This window comes from Eucalyptus grandis, chromosome 5, assembly GCF_016545825.1.
Source record: "Eucalyptus grandis isolate ANBG69807.140 chromosome 5, ASM1654582v1, whole genome shotgun sequence".
In the NCBI taxonomy this organism is placed as follows: domain Eukaryota; kingdom Viridiplantae; phylum Streptophyta; class Magnoliopsida; order Myrtales; family Myrtaceae; genus Eucalyptus; species Eucalyptus grandis.
Window position 1 is genome coordinate 22,410,294 of NC_052616.1, and position 20,482 is coordinate 22,430,775.

A 20,482-nucleotide genomic window follows, 5' to 3' on the forward strand; every position below is an offset into this window, starting at 1 on the left:
CTCTTGGAAGACGGTCCAGCAAGCCGAGTACGTCATGTGTCATAGATGATGTTTACCAATCCTAATACGAAAGAGGACTTGTATAGGCCAATAGATAGTCAAAAAAAGTCGATAGGATTCCGTTATAAGTTAGCCACAAACTCATGCAGAAGCATGTATCTGTGCCGTGCGCACTGTATGCATAAGCTCTACTTATATGCAAAGTAGAAGTTTTGAATTGAAACCATCTGAACAGGAAGAACCCTTTTCTCATTGAGATTACTATGATTCTGCTTCGGGAAATCTATAAAAGATAGATGATTCACTCAAAAGAAAAGAAGAAAAGAAACTGCAATGCTTGCCATGATTATAGTTCTTAAGAAGATTAAATTTACCAAGATCATATACAAGAGCTGCAATAAGTCACTCATATTGATGAATGGAGCAATTGCTCTAGATGTACAACGCAAGAATTGTTTGACTTAAATCTTCAGTCGTCCATCTTCAGCCATTGACCTCATGTCAGATCGTGTCTAAAGTTTGTTGTAGCGACAGCTTATTCCATACCTCAATATCTTGATAGTTATTCCGTGTCAGGCAGCTTAGTCCTAATGGCACCACCGAATTAATTGACAGTAAAAATCTGCCATACCGAGAGTTACAGCTTTGCTATAGCAGATGCAGGCAAGTTCGATCTAGGGGGCAGCTTTAGATCCTCCCAGTCTTCATCATCCACCTTGGAGAAATACTTGTCTACCGTCTTGTCACTGAGAAGCTCCAATCTAGGAGGCTCCCACTACAAAAGAGAAGGATGAAAATCTCCGCAAAGCAACTCATGACAAGGGAATAAAAAGAATAGGAATGACGCTGAAAATTGGAAAAGGATACTTGTCAAACCTTCGGGTTCCTATCCTTATCCACGAGTATGGCTCTGCAGCCCTGCATTACACGTACAAGTGTCACTTTATCAACTGGATTCAAATTAAACTGTACAACAATCGTCTGATTAATTGCAGAACCTCAACAAAGTCCTTGCTGACTTCGCCTCGTATTACGTGGCAAACCATTCTGTATTCTCGTACAAGGCACTGCCCAACTCCTTGTAGTCGACCCTCTCTTATCTGCAATTGCGAGATCAATGCTCATAAGTATATGACCATTTCACAATTTTTAAACAGGTCACCTGACTAACCTGACTCCCCACTTATCTCTAATATCAACTAAGGCAATTGTGCAACTTAATTAACTGTTGCAGTAAAATGCCCTTTTAGAACAAATTGAGTGATTGTAGATACTCTAGGCACTTTGACCTTTATGAAAGGATAGGGAATCGAATTCCACCATTGCACACTGACTCGTTGAGTAGTCAGTGAGGAAATACTCCGCAGCCCCACTATGAATTTTGGCCATTACTTTGTTCATCCATCTATCACTGGTAGTCTTATTCTCACGTTCTAATCAATAAAGGTGGCCATTAATGCACATGATGTTGTTATAGGCATATGTCTACATGTCCAAAATTTAAATCAAGAATACAGTTGTCATGATATTCATTCCAGTAGGTGATCCAAGGCAAAAAGAGAAGAAAAGTAAGTCTCGGTTTTCCAGTACAGTAATGATGTCATTCCCTTTAGCTGACATTACAACAAGAAGTTGGTGGGGGCATATTAGATGAAGATCATTCGAACATGTTAACAATTCACATTATCTGCAAGTCATTAGTTGTGTCGAAAGTTGCACTGCTGACATATCATCTAAAGATTCAGCAATCTCACCGATCTAAGAGAAATTTTAAGGCTTGTTGGTGATGCTTTCTTTAATGACTGAATCGAGGCAAGGATCCAACCATCTACCTTATTTGTGGCTTCTCGCTCCTGCAAAAGAGACATCCAGGAAATGTTGAAATCAACATAATGTGGATCAGCTTTCAGAAATTACCCATAAAAGAGCTCATGCGTGTAAATAATACATCAGCAGAGGTCCTCTCTCATGAACACAACGAGGACTCGAAATGGAGAACAAATCACCAACAGCTTACAAGAGCAGATAGAATGTCTTCCACTGTTCTTCGTGAGAAGCACCTATTGATGACATCCAACCTGTCAAAAACACAAATGGAAAATGATGAATGAGACATTGATTGCGAGAGTGAGTCAGCAGGATCCGACGCTAGCCACTCAAGCTTCTTGATTAATGTTGAATGTCTACGCGCAGTTAGCAGTATATCATAGAGAATATAAAGTTGTGCTATGTTGACAAGTCCATGGTTTGGTAAAAATGCACTTTTTTCCACTTAATTTCCTTTCTTTATTTCATGTTGTTTTGTTTTATCTTTAATTAATTTATCCTCTTTCCCCATGAATAAGTTTTTCAGGTTTCTTGATGAGAACATTTGTGCATGGACTGCTAGACATAACCATTCAGAGAACTCGACAAGAAGATATAGCAAACGGTAGGTTGAAACTAACCGATGGTATGCACTCTGCTCTTTCAACATAGGCAGCTCAGAGTCTTCACCAATTATTGCTGAAATTACAGCTTGATCGCTAGAATCTACCGTGTGTAGAGCTGCTTCGAGTGATGGCAATTTCTGAACAATGTCATGAACATACGAAGATAAGTTAAATAACCATAGGAAATGAACACACGAGAATGAACATCTATTGTCCAGCACAACAGTACAGGTAACTACTATAAATTTAGCATTGGCCAAGCTTTCCAAATTAGCAACAACATGACAAAGTATTTTCAATTACTATCCTTACATCAGTGTTCCTTCTTACATATATTTCGAATATTCCATCCCTTACAAGACCTCAAATGCTAGGATTTTCCCCCAAAACTTTGAACTTATGCATAGTCAATTGACAGATCCCAACATGAACCACTTGCAAACTGTCACATTTTATCCATGAAACATGAGGAGGCAATTGTTTGACAGGTCTAAACCTTCTTAGGTTGAATTTCCCTAGTCTTACCCACAGGAATATCTTTTGAAGCTTTATAGAATGCGCATTCAGTTCTAATTCTTTCGTTTGTGCACATCCACCAAGCAAGCAGTTCTCTCAGCTACACTGTATAATTTTCAGATCTAATCTCTTATTGCATAATATTCAATGATATTCAGAGTCATTATATCTATCAGTACCAATGTGGTCCTATATGGTTTCCAGCCAACATACTAGATTCCACATCCACTAAAAAAAGAAGAAAGAAAGACCTTCCTCTCCAACAAGACATATAACTGAAAATAAAAGGACCTGGAAGGAAATCATTTTCCTGTTATAAGACAATATAAAGAAATAATCCACCTTTCGGCACATCTCATTCTGTCAACATGACAAAATTCTTCCAACAAACAATCAGACATTTCCCAGCTGTGAGTATCAAAATGAATTGAACGAGAAGGCATGCTTCCTCTAACAAGCGCTAATTGTATAGGTTGTACTGGTCTTCTATACTTCCTATTTTCTTTGCTCCATAAAATTTCTTCACCTTTCCTTTAGCTGAACTTTTCTAACTACCTCTAGTACTAAAGATCATATTGGTCTTCTGTGCTTTGTCTATTCCCTTGTTCCCCTTGTACCTTCTACATTCATCGAGCAAGAATCATAAAACTGAATTAAAAGCAAATGAATACCGCCGAGGGAACAAAGTGAGTTGCAAGGCCACATGCAAGCATCTCTGCTCCATCCAATCTAGCACCAGTAAGACCAAGATATTCCCCTGGCACAGATAACAAAGAAGCATGATAGATTTCAATATTTAGACAAGACAGCGTGCTAACAAGTGTAACAGAACACATCCAATCTAACACAAATATGTGCAACTTCCCCAAGAAAGTAGAAGATTATATGAGCTGAAATCTAGTGCATGATTTTTATCTTTAGTATTGCAAGATATATAAGTTGAAATCTAGTAGTCCACAGGAAAAAATGGTTCTTGCATGTCAAGATCAGGTTTAGTTGCAGATCGAGAGATTATCTAATTTTGATACAAGAGGATAAAAGAACAAGGGTAATTGAGAAAAGACATCATTATGCGGGTTGATACAGAGAAATTAAAACTATAACCCTGGACTCCAAGTTGAAGATGTGCATATCAGATTCTTCTCTTTTCTAAACACTAAATCCAATAACATAGAGTCTTAGATCCAAATCTATCAAAATCAACATTGGGAATCTCTTCCACTAGTTCTTGCGTGGAGTTTCTGACTGCTATTAGCAATTCAAGTCAAGGCACCAATGATAAAATTTATTATTTATAACTCAAGATCCCAAAGCCACAAACGAAGTGCCAGTAGAAGCACAAAACAACTGAAAGCAGTCACCTTGGTGCGACTCATCTTTCAGCTATTAACAGGAAGAAAAAGAAAAACAATTAATGTGCATATTCCAGCTGGGAATTTTTCCATCTTCCATAGAGGAGCGACTGAACCAAGGACTAACCTAAAACACCAAAAGAACGTTATTTCCTTCTCATCACCCTCCAGGTTATAATCAAAGTGTAGAAAGTGGATGGTCGATAAAGTATGTCAACCCTGCATATCATTAAGTAGCAACAACTAGCCATATAGCCATATAATCCTGCATTTGTCGCCTCCATCGATTGTGTTGTTCGTCCTCTAGACATATGAATTGAGGCAAATTTCCTTATCTCAAGTTATCTAATCATCGAAAGAATATGCTCTCGAAATACCATATAAACACAGTAGCAAATCTGCTATATTTGCATAATACAAGATGGAAGCCCACCAGCTTATGATATGTTGACTCAAGGACTCAGTTGTTTTGGTTGTCACTTAAGTTTCTGAGTCATCCATAGTAAGGAGTTAGGACTAGCACTTCCACTGGCACTGCCAGTAGAATGCTACTGACACAACAACAACCGAACCTCTACCCAATAAGTATATTTACATACTTCCAGAAATTATAAACCTTTTATCTTCAATCAACATTGACTCACAAAACTCAATTTGAAAATAAAGTGCCCTTATATCTACATACTTCCAGAAGTTAGAAACTTTTTATCTTCAATCAATGTTGACTCAGAGAACTCGATGAGAAAATAAAGTGCCCTTTTCTATTGTTGGTCATTACCAAAATGTCCTGGGAGCCTTGACAGGAAATATGAGGCACCTACGTCTGGAAAGAGAGCCAGAGCTGTTTCAGGCATAGAAAAAACCTGCAACGAGGTTAACCAAACTTTGCTGATAAAAGCTGCTGGAAATCTTGATATGATGTTAAGGGAACAAGAAACTGGACAATCACAACAAGATGGCACCCATCAGCCTTTTGCTTACATTAGCCACTCAAATCAACACATATCTGCAGTACCAATTACGTACTCTAGGTTATGTAACCAATTGCATAACAAATGGTAAAAGGTACTGAGAATATAATCATTTTATGTTCCACAAGCAAATATCTGCTTTACAAATTGCCAATTGACATGTACCGTGCCTTATTTATTAAGTAAACAAGAATTTTAATCTCGTTAAGTGATTGACATGTACCCTGCTTTATTTATTAAGCAAACGAGAATTTTAATCTCGTTAAGTGGGGTCAACTGAGCTCAAGTCACTATTTCAGAAAAAATATGGGTACATATAAGTGTATGCACAGTAAATTTATGAAAGTCTTGTATTGACTTCTGTGGAATCTTGCCCACCTAAATATGTATATTATCCATGTATTAAAGTCAGGGTAACATTCCACTATTCAAATGTACGTGCTCTTTAGGGGCTAAGCAAATTCATGAAAATCCCAGATGTAGTCCAAGAGGGAAAAATTGGTAGGCTATGTTCCATTTTACATTCTCCCCCAAGAACTCTAACCTTCAATGACACTGTAAAGTTTTTCATTCATGGTGTAAAATGAGGGTCTATGCTTGAAGAGTCTAGAACAATGTAAGAATAACTACTTAATTATGTGTCCTTCATGTTTGGTAGTTACTCTTTTGGCCACCTGAGTCTGCTGTCACTTATCTGTGTACCTCCTATCATCATCCTGCTATGAACACATGCTGATACAGTCGGAATAATTGATTTATTTGGGTTTGTGACTCTGTGTGATTCACCAAATCTTGTTCAACTCCACTTCCAGTGATAATAATCTTAAATTCTTTTATTTGCTCTACGGACCACCCATGATTGAGCGCACAATAATATTATATCAAAATGAATCATCATGATCTTTTTTCAACCAGAATTTGAAACAAGGAAAACATGTTCTACTCTATGGGTGATGTCAATTAATTGAAACAATTTCACTAGCATTTTCAGAAAATTATTAAGCTGCAGATCAGCCATAATAAGTGAAATGGTAAGCGAGATTAATGCCATCAGCAAAGTGCCTAATGCCAAAAAGAAAAATTCGTTTTTTCTCTCTAAATCGGACAAGCTTAGAAGTAACCTATGTGCTACAACACACCACTGACTGCCACAGTCTTTAACAGCAGGTTTTGTAACAAAAAAGAAAAAAGAAAAAGAAAGAACAAGAATTGTAAGCCAACATAAAGAGGCAATACCGAATTCTCTGTTGCCACGCGAAAACTACCATGAGTGGAACAACCAGCCCCTCCTCCCATGACAATGCCATTCATGATTGAAACCTTCATTAAAACCAGCATGTATAGTAAGACTACACATATGGAACAACCAGCCCCTTCACTAACATCGATGTCACTAATATGAACTCCCAAAAAGACACAAAATAATAGCAGATCACCTGAGGTTTACTGTACGTTGCTATCAGATAATGTAAAGTGTAATTCTTCCGGAAGAAGATTGCAACTGACTTCCATTTTCCTAGCACATTTACAGAAACCAATATTATCAAGAATCATGCGTTTTCCCTATTTTTGACTTTACAGTCAATATGAGATGAACCATGAAACTTCACCGTGAAACAAGGGAAAACTAAGTGCATCTACTTGTAATGAGATATAAGTACAATTTGGCCCTATTTTTGACTTTACAGTCAGTATGAGATGAACCATGTAACAACTAAAATAATCTGTACCACTGTTGATATCATGCACAGCAGATGTGACATCACCACCAGCAGAAAACGCTCTCCCTTTCCCCTACAGAAACAAAAACACAAACAAAACAGTCAATGCCAAGAAGATAATGGCCACAAGATCTATAATTGTCAAGCTATAATTAAGGTATTGCAATCTAAAGGAGCCAACAATTGTCTCCTTAATTTCAATCAATGCCAACAAGACCAATCTGACAACTGTTCTTCAATGTGATGTCAAACTCGAGGAAAGTATGGCTTTGTAGCCTATATAGATGAGTACTTTTTTGTGGCTGATATGAACTACTTCAATTACAGACATCTTTGGGTTGTGTGCCCTTCCAAATGATTGACCAATGCAAACTTTGTAAACAGCCAACAATAATTTGAAGCCATAGTACACTCACTGCAACTCAGAACTAGACATCTGAAAGGCCATCCAACTCCCAAAAGCTCTAGAATTATTTCCCGTATTGTATTACTAGTCCCCATGTATATGATATGTTACCTAAAAAATAGGTCTCTAAATGCACTCAAAGAAGCTAACAAAACATAATTCATCTTGCTGCTCAAGCATATTAATAAATTGAATATACATTTTCTAAAATATTTATATATGAGTGCACGGGCCCTATATGGTACACCAGCAAAAGAATTTGAACCAAGCTAAGTCCAATAAACTCTACCAATCCTCACAGTGGGCAAGAAAAGTCTGTCAATCTCCCAAAAGACAATCTCAAGGTTAACAATTCTGATATTTCCACTTGTGCAAATTGGAGGGCTATTAACAGTCAATAAAAAAAAAAAAAAGCTTTGCAAGAAGCAATGTACCTTTACGATTACCAACTTCACATTAGAATCCTTCTAATAAAGAAGTAAAAGTTCCAAAAACCGAGATATCTGCAAATAAAAGCAATAAATAGTTATACAATAACCACATAAGCAAACCAAGCTTGATAAAAAATGTGAACTATTGAGGTTTGAGACAACCAAGAGAAGTCAAAAATGTTAACGTATACGTACACATCGTTGACAACAGAACCCAACTGCCAACAAAGTGACTACCACAATCAAGAAAGGCATAAAAGGTATTCAAAAAGCTATAAACAATGGTACTACTGCATGACAATTCCACAGATATTTTTGGTGGACGCAACCAAAAGAGGCTATTCAGGCTGAACTATTCTACAAAGAGACTCGCGTATTTTAAGCAGGATTTATAGCATCATTGACATGTACTAGACGTTGCTGGATTTGGTTCGTGATCTTGTAAAACAACTTTCTTTCCCTGTGACCTTTCATAATGCGTGCTTCCAAAGTTTGGATAAAAGGTGCACATTCATTATTGCCTAGCAAAAGAATAATTAAACCCAAAAAGTTAGGCAGAACACTCCTCCTGCTCTTAGCAAAACCCCATGCACTCTCCAGGGTACTCATCAAATGCAAGACAAGGGCAGGAAAATGTACCAACTTCAAATGACAAAGTAGATGATGCTATCAGATATTTAGTTGATCCTGTATGATAAACACTGATAAAAAAATTTCGCATTGTGGAAAAATCTTTCTTGAGAGTGCAGGGTTTCAGGTGCTATATGGTAGGAAAACTCAACATATAAATTAGACGGCCATTTCATAAAAGCAACACCCATGCATAGATTGAAAAGCCTCTACAGAGAGACAGCAAATTGGCAACAACATAACAAAAGAACCGCATGCAACACTCCCAACCAAACAGTAAGAATGAAGGAAGTCCCAACTGCACAGAGTATCCAGCAGCCAGATAAGAGGCGTACCATATAATCCGTAGCAGCATTCAGCTGCTCGGGTCTGTTCAGTATCAGCGTCCTCGCAAACGACTTCTCCTCCACCAAAACCTACAAACGCAAGGAACATCGAATCTCCATCACAAGTTCTCAAAGAAGTACGACTCAGTTCTGTCTAGAGCACAAAAAAATAGGCAATGTTCCAATCAGTGAAACAGCATCTCATGCTTCATGCCTCAGTAATTCCGGCTAAAATTAAGATTTTCAAAAACCCGTCATCACTTGAGCCACGAATGCGTAGCCAAGATTTAATCCACGGACAATTCACGTCTCACCATTACCGGAAGAACCAAGAACCACTCTCTGCACAGCATAGTCGACCGTTCTGTAAAGCAATGGAGCCTCAGTACCTGATCTTCCTGGCCATTACTGGAGGAGAACGAAGCCATGGAATTTCTTCTTCTTCTTGATCGAGCAGGGAGTGACTACCCTTCACTGCCTCCCGAGAGAGCAAGTCAAATACGACTCGATCAAGAAGCTCCTCTTCCCACGATGAAGCTGACGTAGAGGACAAGTCAAACACGAAGCCATGGAACTTCTTCTTCTTATTGATCAAGCGTGGAGTGACTACCCTTCTCTGCCTCCCGAGAGGGCAAGTCAAATACGTCAATGTAAATCAATTGGTCACCCAAGTAAAATAGGATGTTTTACGAGGCTTGCATGTGTAACTTTAATTGCTATGAATTTGGAAAGGCGGCTTAACATTTGTGTTTAGCAATTTTATATTATAATTTTGACAGAAGGACCACTTCGTATATAATTGACGGGCCTAATTGTCCAAAAAGAAAAAAAAAAAAAGTTGACAGATCAAATTGCTTGGCTCGCAATGAATTTGGGTTTTTTTTCTATATTTTTACCCCAACATGTAAAAGTTGCATTAATCTAAACTTTCCATATATAAATTTGACTCTGATAATTTTATCATTTCACATATTTGGTAATGAATTTTATCTCACGGAAATATTTAGACATGTAGAACTCACTCCTCGCGACCGAGTCTGCATGTTGTGGTGATGCATTGGCTAATAGAGGGGCTAAAATTAATTACTAAAAAAAAATCAGTTGTCCGGAAATCCAATCTTTCGATTTCTAAACTTATCATGATAATAAAATCAAGTCCTAAAGCTTTCAATTTCTGCAATCAAATCTTAAATTTTGTTCAATTTGTGCAATCAAGTTTCTATAATATTTCATTTTTGTGATAATGCAATCAAGTCCTTCAACCCAACTCCAAATCCCCATCTACACTTTTATTTCGTTTTTGGCCTTTCCATTTTAATCCTTTTGCCTTTTTTTATTATTATTTAAGTTTTATATCCTTTTATAATTTATACTTCAATTTTTTCAACTTTTCTTTAATGTTTCAAGCTCTTTTCTAATGTAACGCCAATTGCCACCTCGTGTTTTTAAAAGATAATAAATCACGTTAGAAATTCTCTTTTAACTAAATTGGAGGGAACTAATGAAAGAATTTGATTGCATTAATGTGATAAATTTTAGAACTTACTTGATATACTTCGGCAATAAATTTTGGGATTTGGACAAAATCTAATAACCAATATTAGAATAATATAATTTGCCCAAAGTGAAGGTAATGCCTATGCCAAAGTGGAGTATTTTACTGGTGACAAGTTCATAGAATAGCATGCATCATTTTTTAAGAAATGTTTTATTGAAATAGCACTTATGGGTCGCTTCAACTAGAGAGTGATCTGTGATTGCAAATCATTTCTCTTTTAAGATTCGAGACCTAATTTTAGTTTGCATATAACCAATCAAATGGAATTTCAGATTTATTTTATTTTTATTTAACCAACCCCATGGGTTAAACCCCAAATATATTTTTCAGTACCAAGAGCTACAGCTTTGCGAAAGCAGATGCAGGCAAGTTCGGTCTGGGGGGCAGCTTCAGCTCTTCCCAGTCTTCGTCATCCACCTTGGAGAAGTAGATGTCTACCATCTTGTCAGTGACAAGGCCCAATCTAGGAGGCTCCCACTACATAAGAGAAGGAGAAAATCTTTGTATAGGAACTCATGACAAGGAAGTTTAAATAGCCATCTGCTCTAGATTATAAAAGATCAAATAATAAATAATTATAAATTATTGTAGAGCTCGTTCCTTCAAGAACTTATAGCTTACAACAAACTGTTACTCTCATGGTAGTCCAAAAACTATTATACTAACAAAACCTTTAAATGAATAGGAATGGACATCTGAAAATGGAAAGAGAATGCTTGTCAAACCTTTGGGTTCCTATCCTTATCCAAGATCACAGCTCTGCAGCCCTGCATCACATGGGCAAGCGTCGATTTACCGCCTGAATTCGAACGAAAACTATACAATAATCATCCAATCAAATTACAGAACCTCAACAAAGTCCTTGCTGACTTCGCCTCGCATTGCATGGCAATCAATTCTGTGTTCTCGTACAAGGCACTGGCCAACTCCTTGCAGTCGACCTTCTCTTATCTGCAATTGGCGGATCAACACTTAGAAGTATGACCATTTTCACAATCTTCAAACAGGTCAACTGCCTTAGCTCAATTCCCACTTATCTCTACTATCAACAAAGGGAGTTGGGCAACTTAATTAATGCTCTTTCAAAATAATGACGTGATTATACATACTCAAGGTGCTTTGACCTTTATAAAAGGATAGCGAGTCGCATTCTACTATTGCACACTGATTCGAGTTGTCAGCGAGCAAATACTGCACAACTATGAATTTGTGAATTACTTAGTTCATCTATCCTATCACAGGCCTTTTAAGTGAATTTGTGAATGACTTCCCTACGTTTTAATCAATACTGGTGGTCATTATCCAGGTTAGAGATTCATGCACGAGGTGTCGTTAAAGGCATATGCCTACACCTCTATATTTAAATCAAGCACACAGTTGTCATGATATCTGTTCCAGTAAAAGAGAAGAAAAAGAAATTTCGGTTTTTCAGTAGAATCTTGATGTCATTCCTTCAACTGACATCAGAACAAGAAGTTGGTCCGCGCATCTTAGATGGAAATCGTATGAACATATTCACAATTCACATAATCTATAAATTGTTAGTTGTATAAAAAATTGCACTGTTGATATTTCATCAAAAGATTTGGCAACCTCACCGATCTAAGGGAAATTTTAAGGCTTATTGGCGATGCTTTCTTCAGTGACTGAAGTGAGGCTTGGATCCAATCATCTACCTCATTTGTGGCTTCTTGCTCCTGCAAAAGGGACATCGAGGAAATCTTGCATCAAAATAATGTGCACAGATCACCATGGAGAGATGACCCCATCAAAGAGCTTAGAGCTCATGCATGCACACATGCAGAGCCCTTTGCAGGAGCACAATGAGGACTCCAAATGGAGAACACAATCACCAACAGCTTACAAGAGCATATAGAATGTCTTCCACAGTTCTTCGTGAGAAGCACCTATTGATGACATCTAACCTGTCAAAAACAGAAATTGAAACAGATAAATAAGACGTTGATTGAGAGTGAGTCAGCAGGGTGTGCTGCTAGCCACTCAAGCTTCTTGAGTTAAAGTTGGAAGTCCACACACGTGTTACTAGTACATAAAAGTGGGAATAAAGTCATGCAATGTTGACACATCCTTGGTTGGGTAAGAATCCACTTTTTTCACTTGACTTCCATTCCTTCTTTCATGTTATGTTGTTCTCCATACAACCAATTTATCATCTTTTCACGTAACAAAATTTTCAAGGTTTCTTGGTATTTTCTAGGATAAGAACATTTGTGGACTGCTAGACAAAACCATACGGAAAACTCAAGAAGATAGTGGGAAATGGTAGGTTAAAACTAACCGATTGTATGCACTTTGCTTTTCCAACATAGGCAGCTCAGAGTATTCACCAATGACTGCTGAAATTATGGCTTGATCACTGGAATCTACTGAGTGTAGAGCAGCTTCCAGGGACAGCAATTCCTGAACGATGTCATGTATATACAAAAAGAAATTAGATAACCATAGGAAATGAGAGCAAAGATGAACGTCTGTGTCCAGCACAAGAATACAGGTAACTCTGATGAATTTAGTGTTGCCTTAGCATTCCCAAATTGGCAACAACAACTTGACTGAGCATTTTCACTTCTGAGGTTAATTTTCATAAGCATTCCTTCTCATACATCTTTCTAAGATTCCATCCTTTACAAGAACTCAAATGCGATGGTTTCCCCTCAACACTTTAAACTCGAGCACAGTCTATCCACATATCCCAACACAGCCCACTTCCAAACGGTCACATTTTATCCATGAAATATGAGGAGGCCATCGTTCGACAGGTCTAAACCATTTTGGGTTGAATTTCCCTGGTCTTACCCCATATGGGTATATTGTTGAAGCTTTCTTCAATGTGCATTCACTTCTAATTCTTTCATTTGTGTGCATCCACCAAGAAAGCAGTTCTCTCAGCTACACTATCTAATTTCCACATCTAGTATTTATCGTGCAATATTCAATGATATTCAAGATGTCACTATAGCTACTGGTATTAATGTGGTCCTATATGGTTTCCAGCCAACATATAATGGCTCCAAATGCACCTCACTATGGAGAAGAGAACCACCCCCCAACCCCAACCCCCAAACCAAACAAGATATTTAACCCAAAATAGAAAGGACTTGAAAGGAAATCATTTTCTTGTTGTGAAACGATATAACAAAATAATCCACCTTTTAGCTTCTGTCAATATGACAATCTTCATCTCCTCACACAAACAAAAGTAATGTGTGTCCCCTTCTTTAAGTATAGATGAGAACTATTCAGTGAGGACATCAGTCTATAAATATAAATGCCTGTACTAGAGAATAACAATAAGCTATTTATTTTGCACTCCTGCAGACAATTTGCAATAGTATCAAATTGATTCTTGCCATGATGGTCTCTATCCCCAACCTCGCCATTTCCCATGAAACGTGATTCCGTGGAGTTATGTCACATTCATGCCTATGTAGCAATCTAAGCTCTTTTTTCTCATTTTGTTCCACCTTTTCTTTAACATTACCCTGGTAAGCAATTAGACATTTTCCTAGCTTTGAGTATCTAAAGGAAGGACGAGGCAAAGTAGATGCTTTCTCGAATGAGCACTAGTTGTAAAGGTTGTATTGGTCTTCTATAATTCATTTTTCCTTACCCCCGATAACTCCTTCGCCTTGTCCTTTGGCAAAAATTCTCTAAAAACCTCTAGTGCCAAAGATCTTATTGCTCTTCTATGCTTTGCCCTTTCCCCTTTTTCCCCTTGTAGCTTCTACATTCATCAAGCAATAATCACAAAACTGAAGTAAAAGCAGATGGATACCACTGAGGGAACGAAGTGAGTTGCAAGGCCACATGCAAGCATCTCTGCTCCATCCAGTCTAGCACCAGTAAGACCAAGATATTCCCCTGGCATTGATAACAAAGAAGCAGGGTGGATTTTAATATAAAGACAAGACATTGGGTAACAAGTGTAACAAAATATGAACAATCTAACTCGAATATGTGTGACTTCCCCAAGGAAGCAGCAAGAATATTCGAGCTGAAATGTAGTGCATGATAGTACTGCAAGATATATGAGCTGAAATCTAGTCCACGGGAAAAATGGTATGTCAAGTTCAAGTTTAATTGCAAACCAGGAGAATTTTTATTTGATAGAAAAGGATAAAAGATTGGGGTAAACGACAAAAAACATCATTATCCAGGTTGATGTATTGAAACTTAAACTATAACACTGGACTTCAGGTTAAAGATGTGCATATTAGATTTTTCTTTTTTCCCAACACTAAATTGAATGTCATAGAATCTTAGATGCAAATTTATCGAAATCAACATTAGGAATCTCTTCAATACGTTCTCTTGTGCAATTTCTAACTGCTATTAACAATTCAAGTTGAAGCATCAACAGTTTAATTTTGGTTTTGTAACGTCAAGATCCCAAAGCCAAAATGGAGTGCCAGTAGAAGCTCAAAACAACTTAATACAGTCACCATTGTGTGATTCATCCATCAGCTTTAAACAGGGAGGAAAAGAAAAATATCAATGTGCATATTCCAGCTGGGAATTTATCAATCTCCATAGAACCAAGGTTTAACCCAAGACACCATAAATAAATTGTTTTCTTCTCATCACCCTCCAGCCCCAAGGTATCAAAGTGTAAAAAGTGGATGGTCGCTAAAGTATGCCAACCCTGCACTCCATAAGTAGCATTGTTATGTATCATTTGTTGCCTCCGTCGATTGCAACGTTGGTCCTCTTGAAATATGATTTGAGGAAAATTTCCTTGTCTCAAATTTCACAATCTTCAGAAGAATATGCTTCCCAAATACCATATCAACACAATAGCAAATTGGCTATATCTGTAGAATAAAATTTGAAAGCCCACCGGATTATGATTTGTTGATTCAAGAACTCAAATGCTTTGGCTGTCACCAAAGTTTCTAACTTATCCATAGTACAGACTCGCACTTTCACTAGCACTAACAGTAGAATGCTCCACAGAATTAACTACTAAACCTCTAACCAACAAGTATATTTGCATACTTCCAGAAGTCAGAAAATTTTTGTCTTAATTGAATATTAACTCGCAAAACTAGATGTGAAGATAAAGTGCCTTTGCCTATTTTGTTGGCCATTACCAAAATGTCCTGGGAGCCTTGACAAAAAATATGAGGAACCTATGTCAGGAAAGAGACCCAGGGCTGTTTCGGGCATAGCAAAAACCTGCAACGAGATTAACCAAACTATGCTGGATAGAAAGCTGCTGGGAAATCTTGATAAAAATGATTTATAGGGAACAAAAAGCTGGACAATCAACAACGACAACAGCACCCACCAATTGCTTGCTCGTATGAAGCACTCAAATTTACACATCCGCAGTATTGGTTAGATACTCTAGGTTATGTAACCAATTGCATAACAAGTAGTGAAAGTTATCGAAAAAATAACCATTACATGTTCCACAAGCAAACGACTGTTTTAAGAATTACCAGTAGACATCTACCCAGCCTTATCCATTAAGCAAACAACAATAATTATCTTGATAAGGGAGGTCAACTGAATAGATCCTCTTAAGTCACTACTTCAAATAATATATAGGAACATGTAAGTCTTATGCACAGTAAATTTATGATAGTCCTGTATTAACTTCTGTGGAATCTTGCCCCCTAGATATGTATATTATCCATATACAAAGCCAGGGAACATTCTTTATTCAAATATACTCACTTGTTACAGGCTGAGCCAATTCATGGAATTCCCAGATGTAGCCAAGAAGGGAAAATGGCAGGCTGTGCTCCATTGTACATTCTCCCTAATACCACTATGTTTCAATGACACTGAAGTTTTTAATCCATGGTGAAAAATTAGGGTCTACACTTCAGGAGTCTAGAACAATGCAAGTTGCAACAATAAGGGATTCGTTACGTATTTTCCTTTGCATTCAGTAGTTGATCTTTTCTCAACCAGAATTTAAAACAGGGAACATATGTCCTATTCTATGGGAACTGTTGGTTATCAAAAACAATTTCACCAGCAATTTTGGAAAATACTTTGGCTGCAGAGCAGCCATAACAAGTGAAATGGTAAGCGAGATTAATGACATCAGCAAAACACCTAACGCAGAAGATATTCGTTTTTAAGATATTATTTAAATCAGACAAGGTGAGAAGTAACCTGTGCCACACCACCCACCATTGATTGCCACAATAGAACATTCCCAACCTAACCAAAACAATAGGTCTCCAAACAAATAAAAAAGGAAATGTAAGCCAACAAAAAGAGGCAATACCGAATTCTCCGTTGCCACACGAAAACTACCATGGATGGAAAAACCAGCCCCCGCTCCCATGACAATGCCATTCAAGATTGAAACCTTCAGTAAAACCAGCAGTGGTAAGTAAAATTTCACATAAATATCCATATGAAGATTCCTTAGATATGGTAACATCAATGTCAATATTTTGAACTCCCAAAAAGATACGCTGTAGTATCAGATCACCTGAGGTTTACAGTATGTTGCCATCAGATAAAATAATCTATACTCCTTCCGAAAGACGCTTGCACTTGACTTCCAATTTCCTAACAATTTATACAAACCAATATTGTCAACAACTTACGTTTTCCAAGTCCAAATGAACACCATATGAATTGCATATAAAAGAGATCATGCCTCGTCCAAAACTGATAGACAGCATGATCTCTTTGAAATATAAATGGAAGACAGACTGGCAGGATTTTACTCTAATGACATATGAAACTTCACCTTCAAACAAGTGGAAACTGTATGCTTAAATGCATCCACTTATAAATGGGATATAAGTACAGTTTGGCCATATTTTTTACATTACAGTCAGTATGAGATGAACCATAAAACAACGAAAATGTCTGTACCATTGTTGATATCATGCACAACAGCTGCAACATCACCACCAGCACAAAAAGCTCTCCCCTTGCCCTACAGAAAAAGAAGTACCAACAAAACAGTTACCACCAAGCTAAGAAAATATGTAGGACTTCCAAATTGAGAAGGCCAAGTATGAAAGAAGAACATGGTAACAGAAAAAAATGGCCATGAGATCTAACAATGTCAAGCTCTTATAAGGTCTTGCAATCTAAAGGAGCCAACAATCGTCTCCTCGATGAATCTTAAAAGCCAACAAGACCAATCTGACAACTGTTCTTTAATGCGATGTGGAACTTGTGAAAAGTATGGCTGTGGAGCCTAAATATTTGGAGAACTTTTTTGTAGCTAACAAGAATTACTTCAATCACAGACATATTTAGGTTTCTTACCTTTCCAAATGAATGACCAATGCAAAATACGTTAACGGCCAACAATAATGTGGAAGCTAGAGTACACCCTCTGCAATTCAGAACCAGACATTTGAGGCCATCCAACTCCAAAATGCTCTAGAAATCTATTTATTTCTCATTTCGTCTGCCACTAGTGCCCATGTTCATGACAAATAGGTCTTAAATGCAGTCAAAGAAGATAACAAAACCTAATCTACCTTGCTGCTCAAGCATATCAACAAACTCAATATATTTTGTAAATATAAACATATGAGTGCACAGCCTAAAATGATACACCAGCAAGGGAAATCTCACCAACAAGTCCAATAAAATCTACTAATCTTCCGGTGGCCAAAAAAAAAAAAAAAAAAATATATATATATATATATATTAATCTCCCAAAAGACAGTCTCAAGACCGATGATTCTGATGTTTCTACTCATGCAAATTTGATAACCCTTAAGAGTCATAAAAAGTGCTTTGAATGAAGGAATGTACCTTTAAGATTACCAACTTGACGTAAGGATCCTTCTCATAAACAAGGAAAAGTTCCCATAACCGAGATATCTGCCAATAAAAGCAACAAATAATTATATAATAACCATGTTAACGAATGACGTGAACTATTGAGGTTTACATGTTCTTAAATTATTTGAAATGACAACAAAAAGAGGCCTTTCAGGCTGAATTGTGCCACAAAGAGACAATTATTTTATGCAACATTTACAACATCCTTGAAGTGTTTTGGGCGTTGCTAGATTTGGTTCTTGATCTTATAAAACAACTTTCTTTCTCTGTGACCTTTCGTAATGTGTGATTCCAAAGTTCTCATCAAAAGTGCACATTCATTTTTGCCTGGAAAAAGAAAACCCAAGGATTTAACCAGAACACTACTACTGCTCTTAGGAAAACCCCATGCAGTCTCCAAGGCATTCTTCAAATGCAAAACAAGAGCTTTGTACCAACCTTAAAACAATAGACTAGATATTGCTATCAGATATTAAGTTTACTCTGTATGATAGGCCCTGATGAATAGTTTTCGGATTGTGGAAAGAGCTTTCTCGAGAGTGCAGCCTTTCAGGTGCTGTATTATAAGGAAAAACTCAACAAATAAATTCCAAGAACCCATCTCACGGGAAGCAACGCCCACTAATAATTCGAAAGCCACAACGGGAACTGACGTAACGAAGGAACACCCATGCCACACTCCTAACCAAACGGTAAGACTGAAGGGAGACCAAACTGCACAGAGAACGCAGCAGCCAGACGCCAGACAAGAGGTACTTACCATATGATACGAAGCAGCATTCAGCCGCTTGGGTCTGTTCAGTATCACTGTCCTCACAAACGACTTATCCTCCACCAAGACCTGCGAAAAAACCAAGCCAACCGAATCTCCATTACAAGTTCTTAAAGTAATGCTACTAGTCTTCCGATGCTGTAACGCGCATACAAAAAGGAAAAAAAAAAAAAAAACGCAAATTTTCCGCTCAGCCGAACACCATCCCACGCCTCGCCAATTCCACACTCCAGCCAAAAAAAAGACAAACTTCATCAACAACCACCCAGCACCCTTTGAACCCCGATCGCGTCGGCATTCCCACAGCATGAGCACGACTCGACCGAAAGCCTTGACCGGACTCGCGGCGCATGCAATACCCAAGGAAACGAAAGGACCCCGGTGCCTCCCTGCATGGTAGAGTTTGCATTCTCTGCAGAGCGACGGACCTCGTTACCTGATCTTCCTCGCCATTGCTGGAGGAGAACGATGCCATGGAACTTCTTCTTTCTTCTTCTTCTTCTGCTTCTGCTGTTGCTGCAGTCGCTTTTTCTTGCTTCGGTTTCCAAACATGCTCAGGTAAGTTTGAATTCGGGAAAAGAAGGCATTTTAATATTAGGACATAAATATTATTTTATGCATTTATAAGTAATAGATTTGTTAAGTGATGACTGTTCCAGATATTCCGAATCCCTCCATATGTCACGGATGCCGCAGGATTTGAAATAAATATAAAATTGACCAACTAATCGCTTCTCATTTCTTTCAATCATTTCTGTCGGTCCAAGCACAATAGTGCCTCTACAATGTTTTCTCTTCTGTCTTAATCCCTCTCTATTATTATAGTGTTCGTCGACACGTTGATGAAAATCAATTGGATGCCTAAGTAAAGGATGATGTTTTCGCGATGTTGCCCGTGTAAATTTTTATTGATATAATTTTGGAAAGTTGACTTTATGGTTGCATCAATGATTTAGATCACGATTTTGACTAGAAGGATTGGTTATAATAGAAAAATGTACCTAATTGGTCTGAAAACAAAGTTGACGGACCAAATTAATTTAAACATTCATTATACACAATGGCTAGTACTCTTAACCCCACATGGAAAAGTTGATTTAATTTAAACATTCCTTATATAAATTTTGGCTGAGATAATTTTACTATCTTATCTGAGGTATTTGCCTACTTGATAATGAGTTCCGTCTCATAAAAAAATTTAGTCATAAACTATTCCATGTGGCCTGCCAATACACAATGGCTAGTAGAGGGGCAGAAATTAATTTAAAAAAGAGAGCGGTTGTAGGGTATTTCTCAAATGAAAATCTATGGATACATGCTATCGAAATCCTAAAATTTATTGTGACAATATAATCAAGCGCTAAAACTTTCAATATTTACAATTAAGGTGTAATTCTTATCGAAATCGTGCAATCAATTTTAAAAAAACGGCACGAATTTTCTCCAAACTTTAATTAAAATAAGATTAAAAGGAAAATAAATAAATAAGTCGCGGACAAAAGAAAGAGAGAGGCCTACTCTAGGGGCATAAGGTCCACTTCGCTGGCGATCCACGCTTTGATTTCTTTTTTGGCCT

At 37.5% G+C, this 20,482-nt stretch overlaps 1 protein-coding gene and 1 pseudogene across 3 annotated transcripts; both read right to left on the bottom strand.

Moving 5' to 3' along the window:
- Nucleotides 1-326: 326 nt before the first annotated feature.
- On the bottom strand, nucleotides 327-9,236 carry LOC120285880 (annotated as a pseudogene).
- An 82-nt stretch (nucleotides 9,237-9,318) lies between these two features.
- On the bottom strand, nucleotides 9,319-19,450 carry LOC104444520 (3-hydroxyisobutyryl-CoA hydrolase 1-like). 3 transcript variants are annotated; one of them, XM_039312629.1, is made up of 15 exons: nucleotides 19,343-19,450; nucleotides 18,895-18,975; nucleotides 18,105-18,173; nucleotides 17,205-17,268; nucleotides 16,813-16,892; nucleotides 16,603-16,686; nucleotides 15,452-15,536; nucleotides 14,137-14,222; nucleotides 12,643-12,764; nucleotides 12,208-12,268; nucleotides 11,942-12,040; nucleotides 11,193-11,294; nucleotides 11,069-11,110; nucleotides 10,677-10,820; nucleotides 9,319-9,401 (listed from the first exon to the last, which is right to left on the bottom strand). In XM_039312629.1, exons 1-14 carry the CDS (start codon nucleotides 19,379-19,381, stop codon nucleotides 10,683-10,685), a joined length of 1,152 nt encoding a protein of 383 aa, XP_039168563.1. In that variant the 5' UTR covers nucleotides 19,382-19,450; the 3' UTR covers nucleotides 9,319-9,401; nucleotides 10,677-10,682. The 3 variants fall into 3 exon arrangements, with proteins under 3 accessions (XP_039168563.1, XP_039168562.1, XP_039168564.1); XM_039312628.1 differs by lacking the exon at nucleotides 9,319-9,401 and having other exon boundaries at nucleotides 10,607-10,820; nucleotides 11,942-12,064; XM_039312630.1 differs by lacking the exon at nucleotides 9,319-9,401 and having other exon boundaries at nucleotides 10,707-10,820; nucleotides 11,069-11,102; nucleotides 11,942-12,064.
- Nucleotides 19,451-20,482: the final 1,032 nt, after the last annotated feature.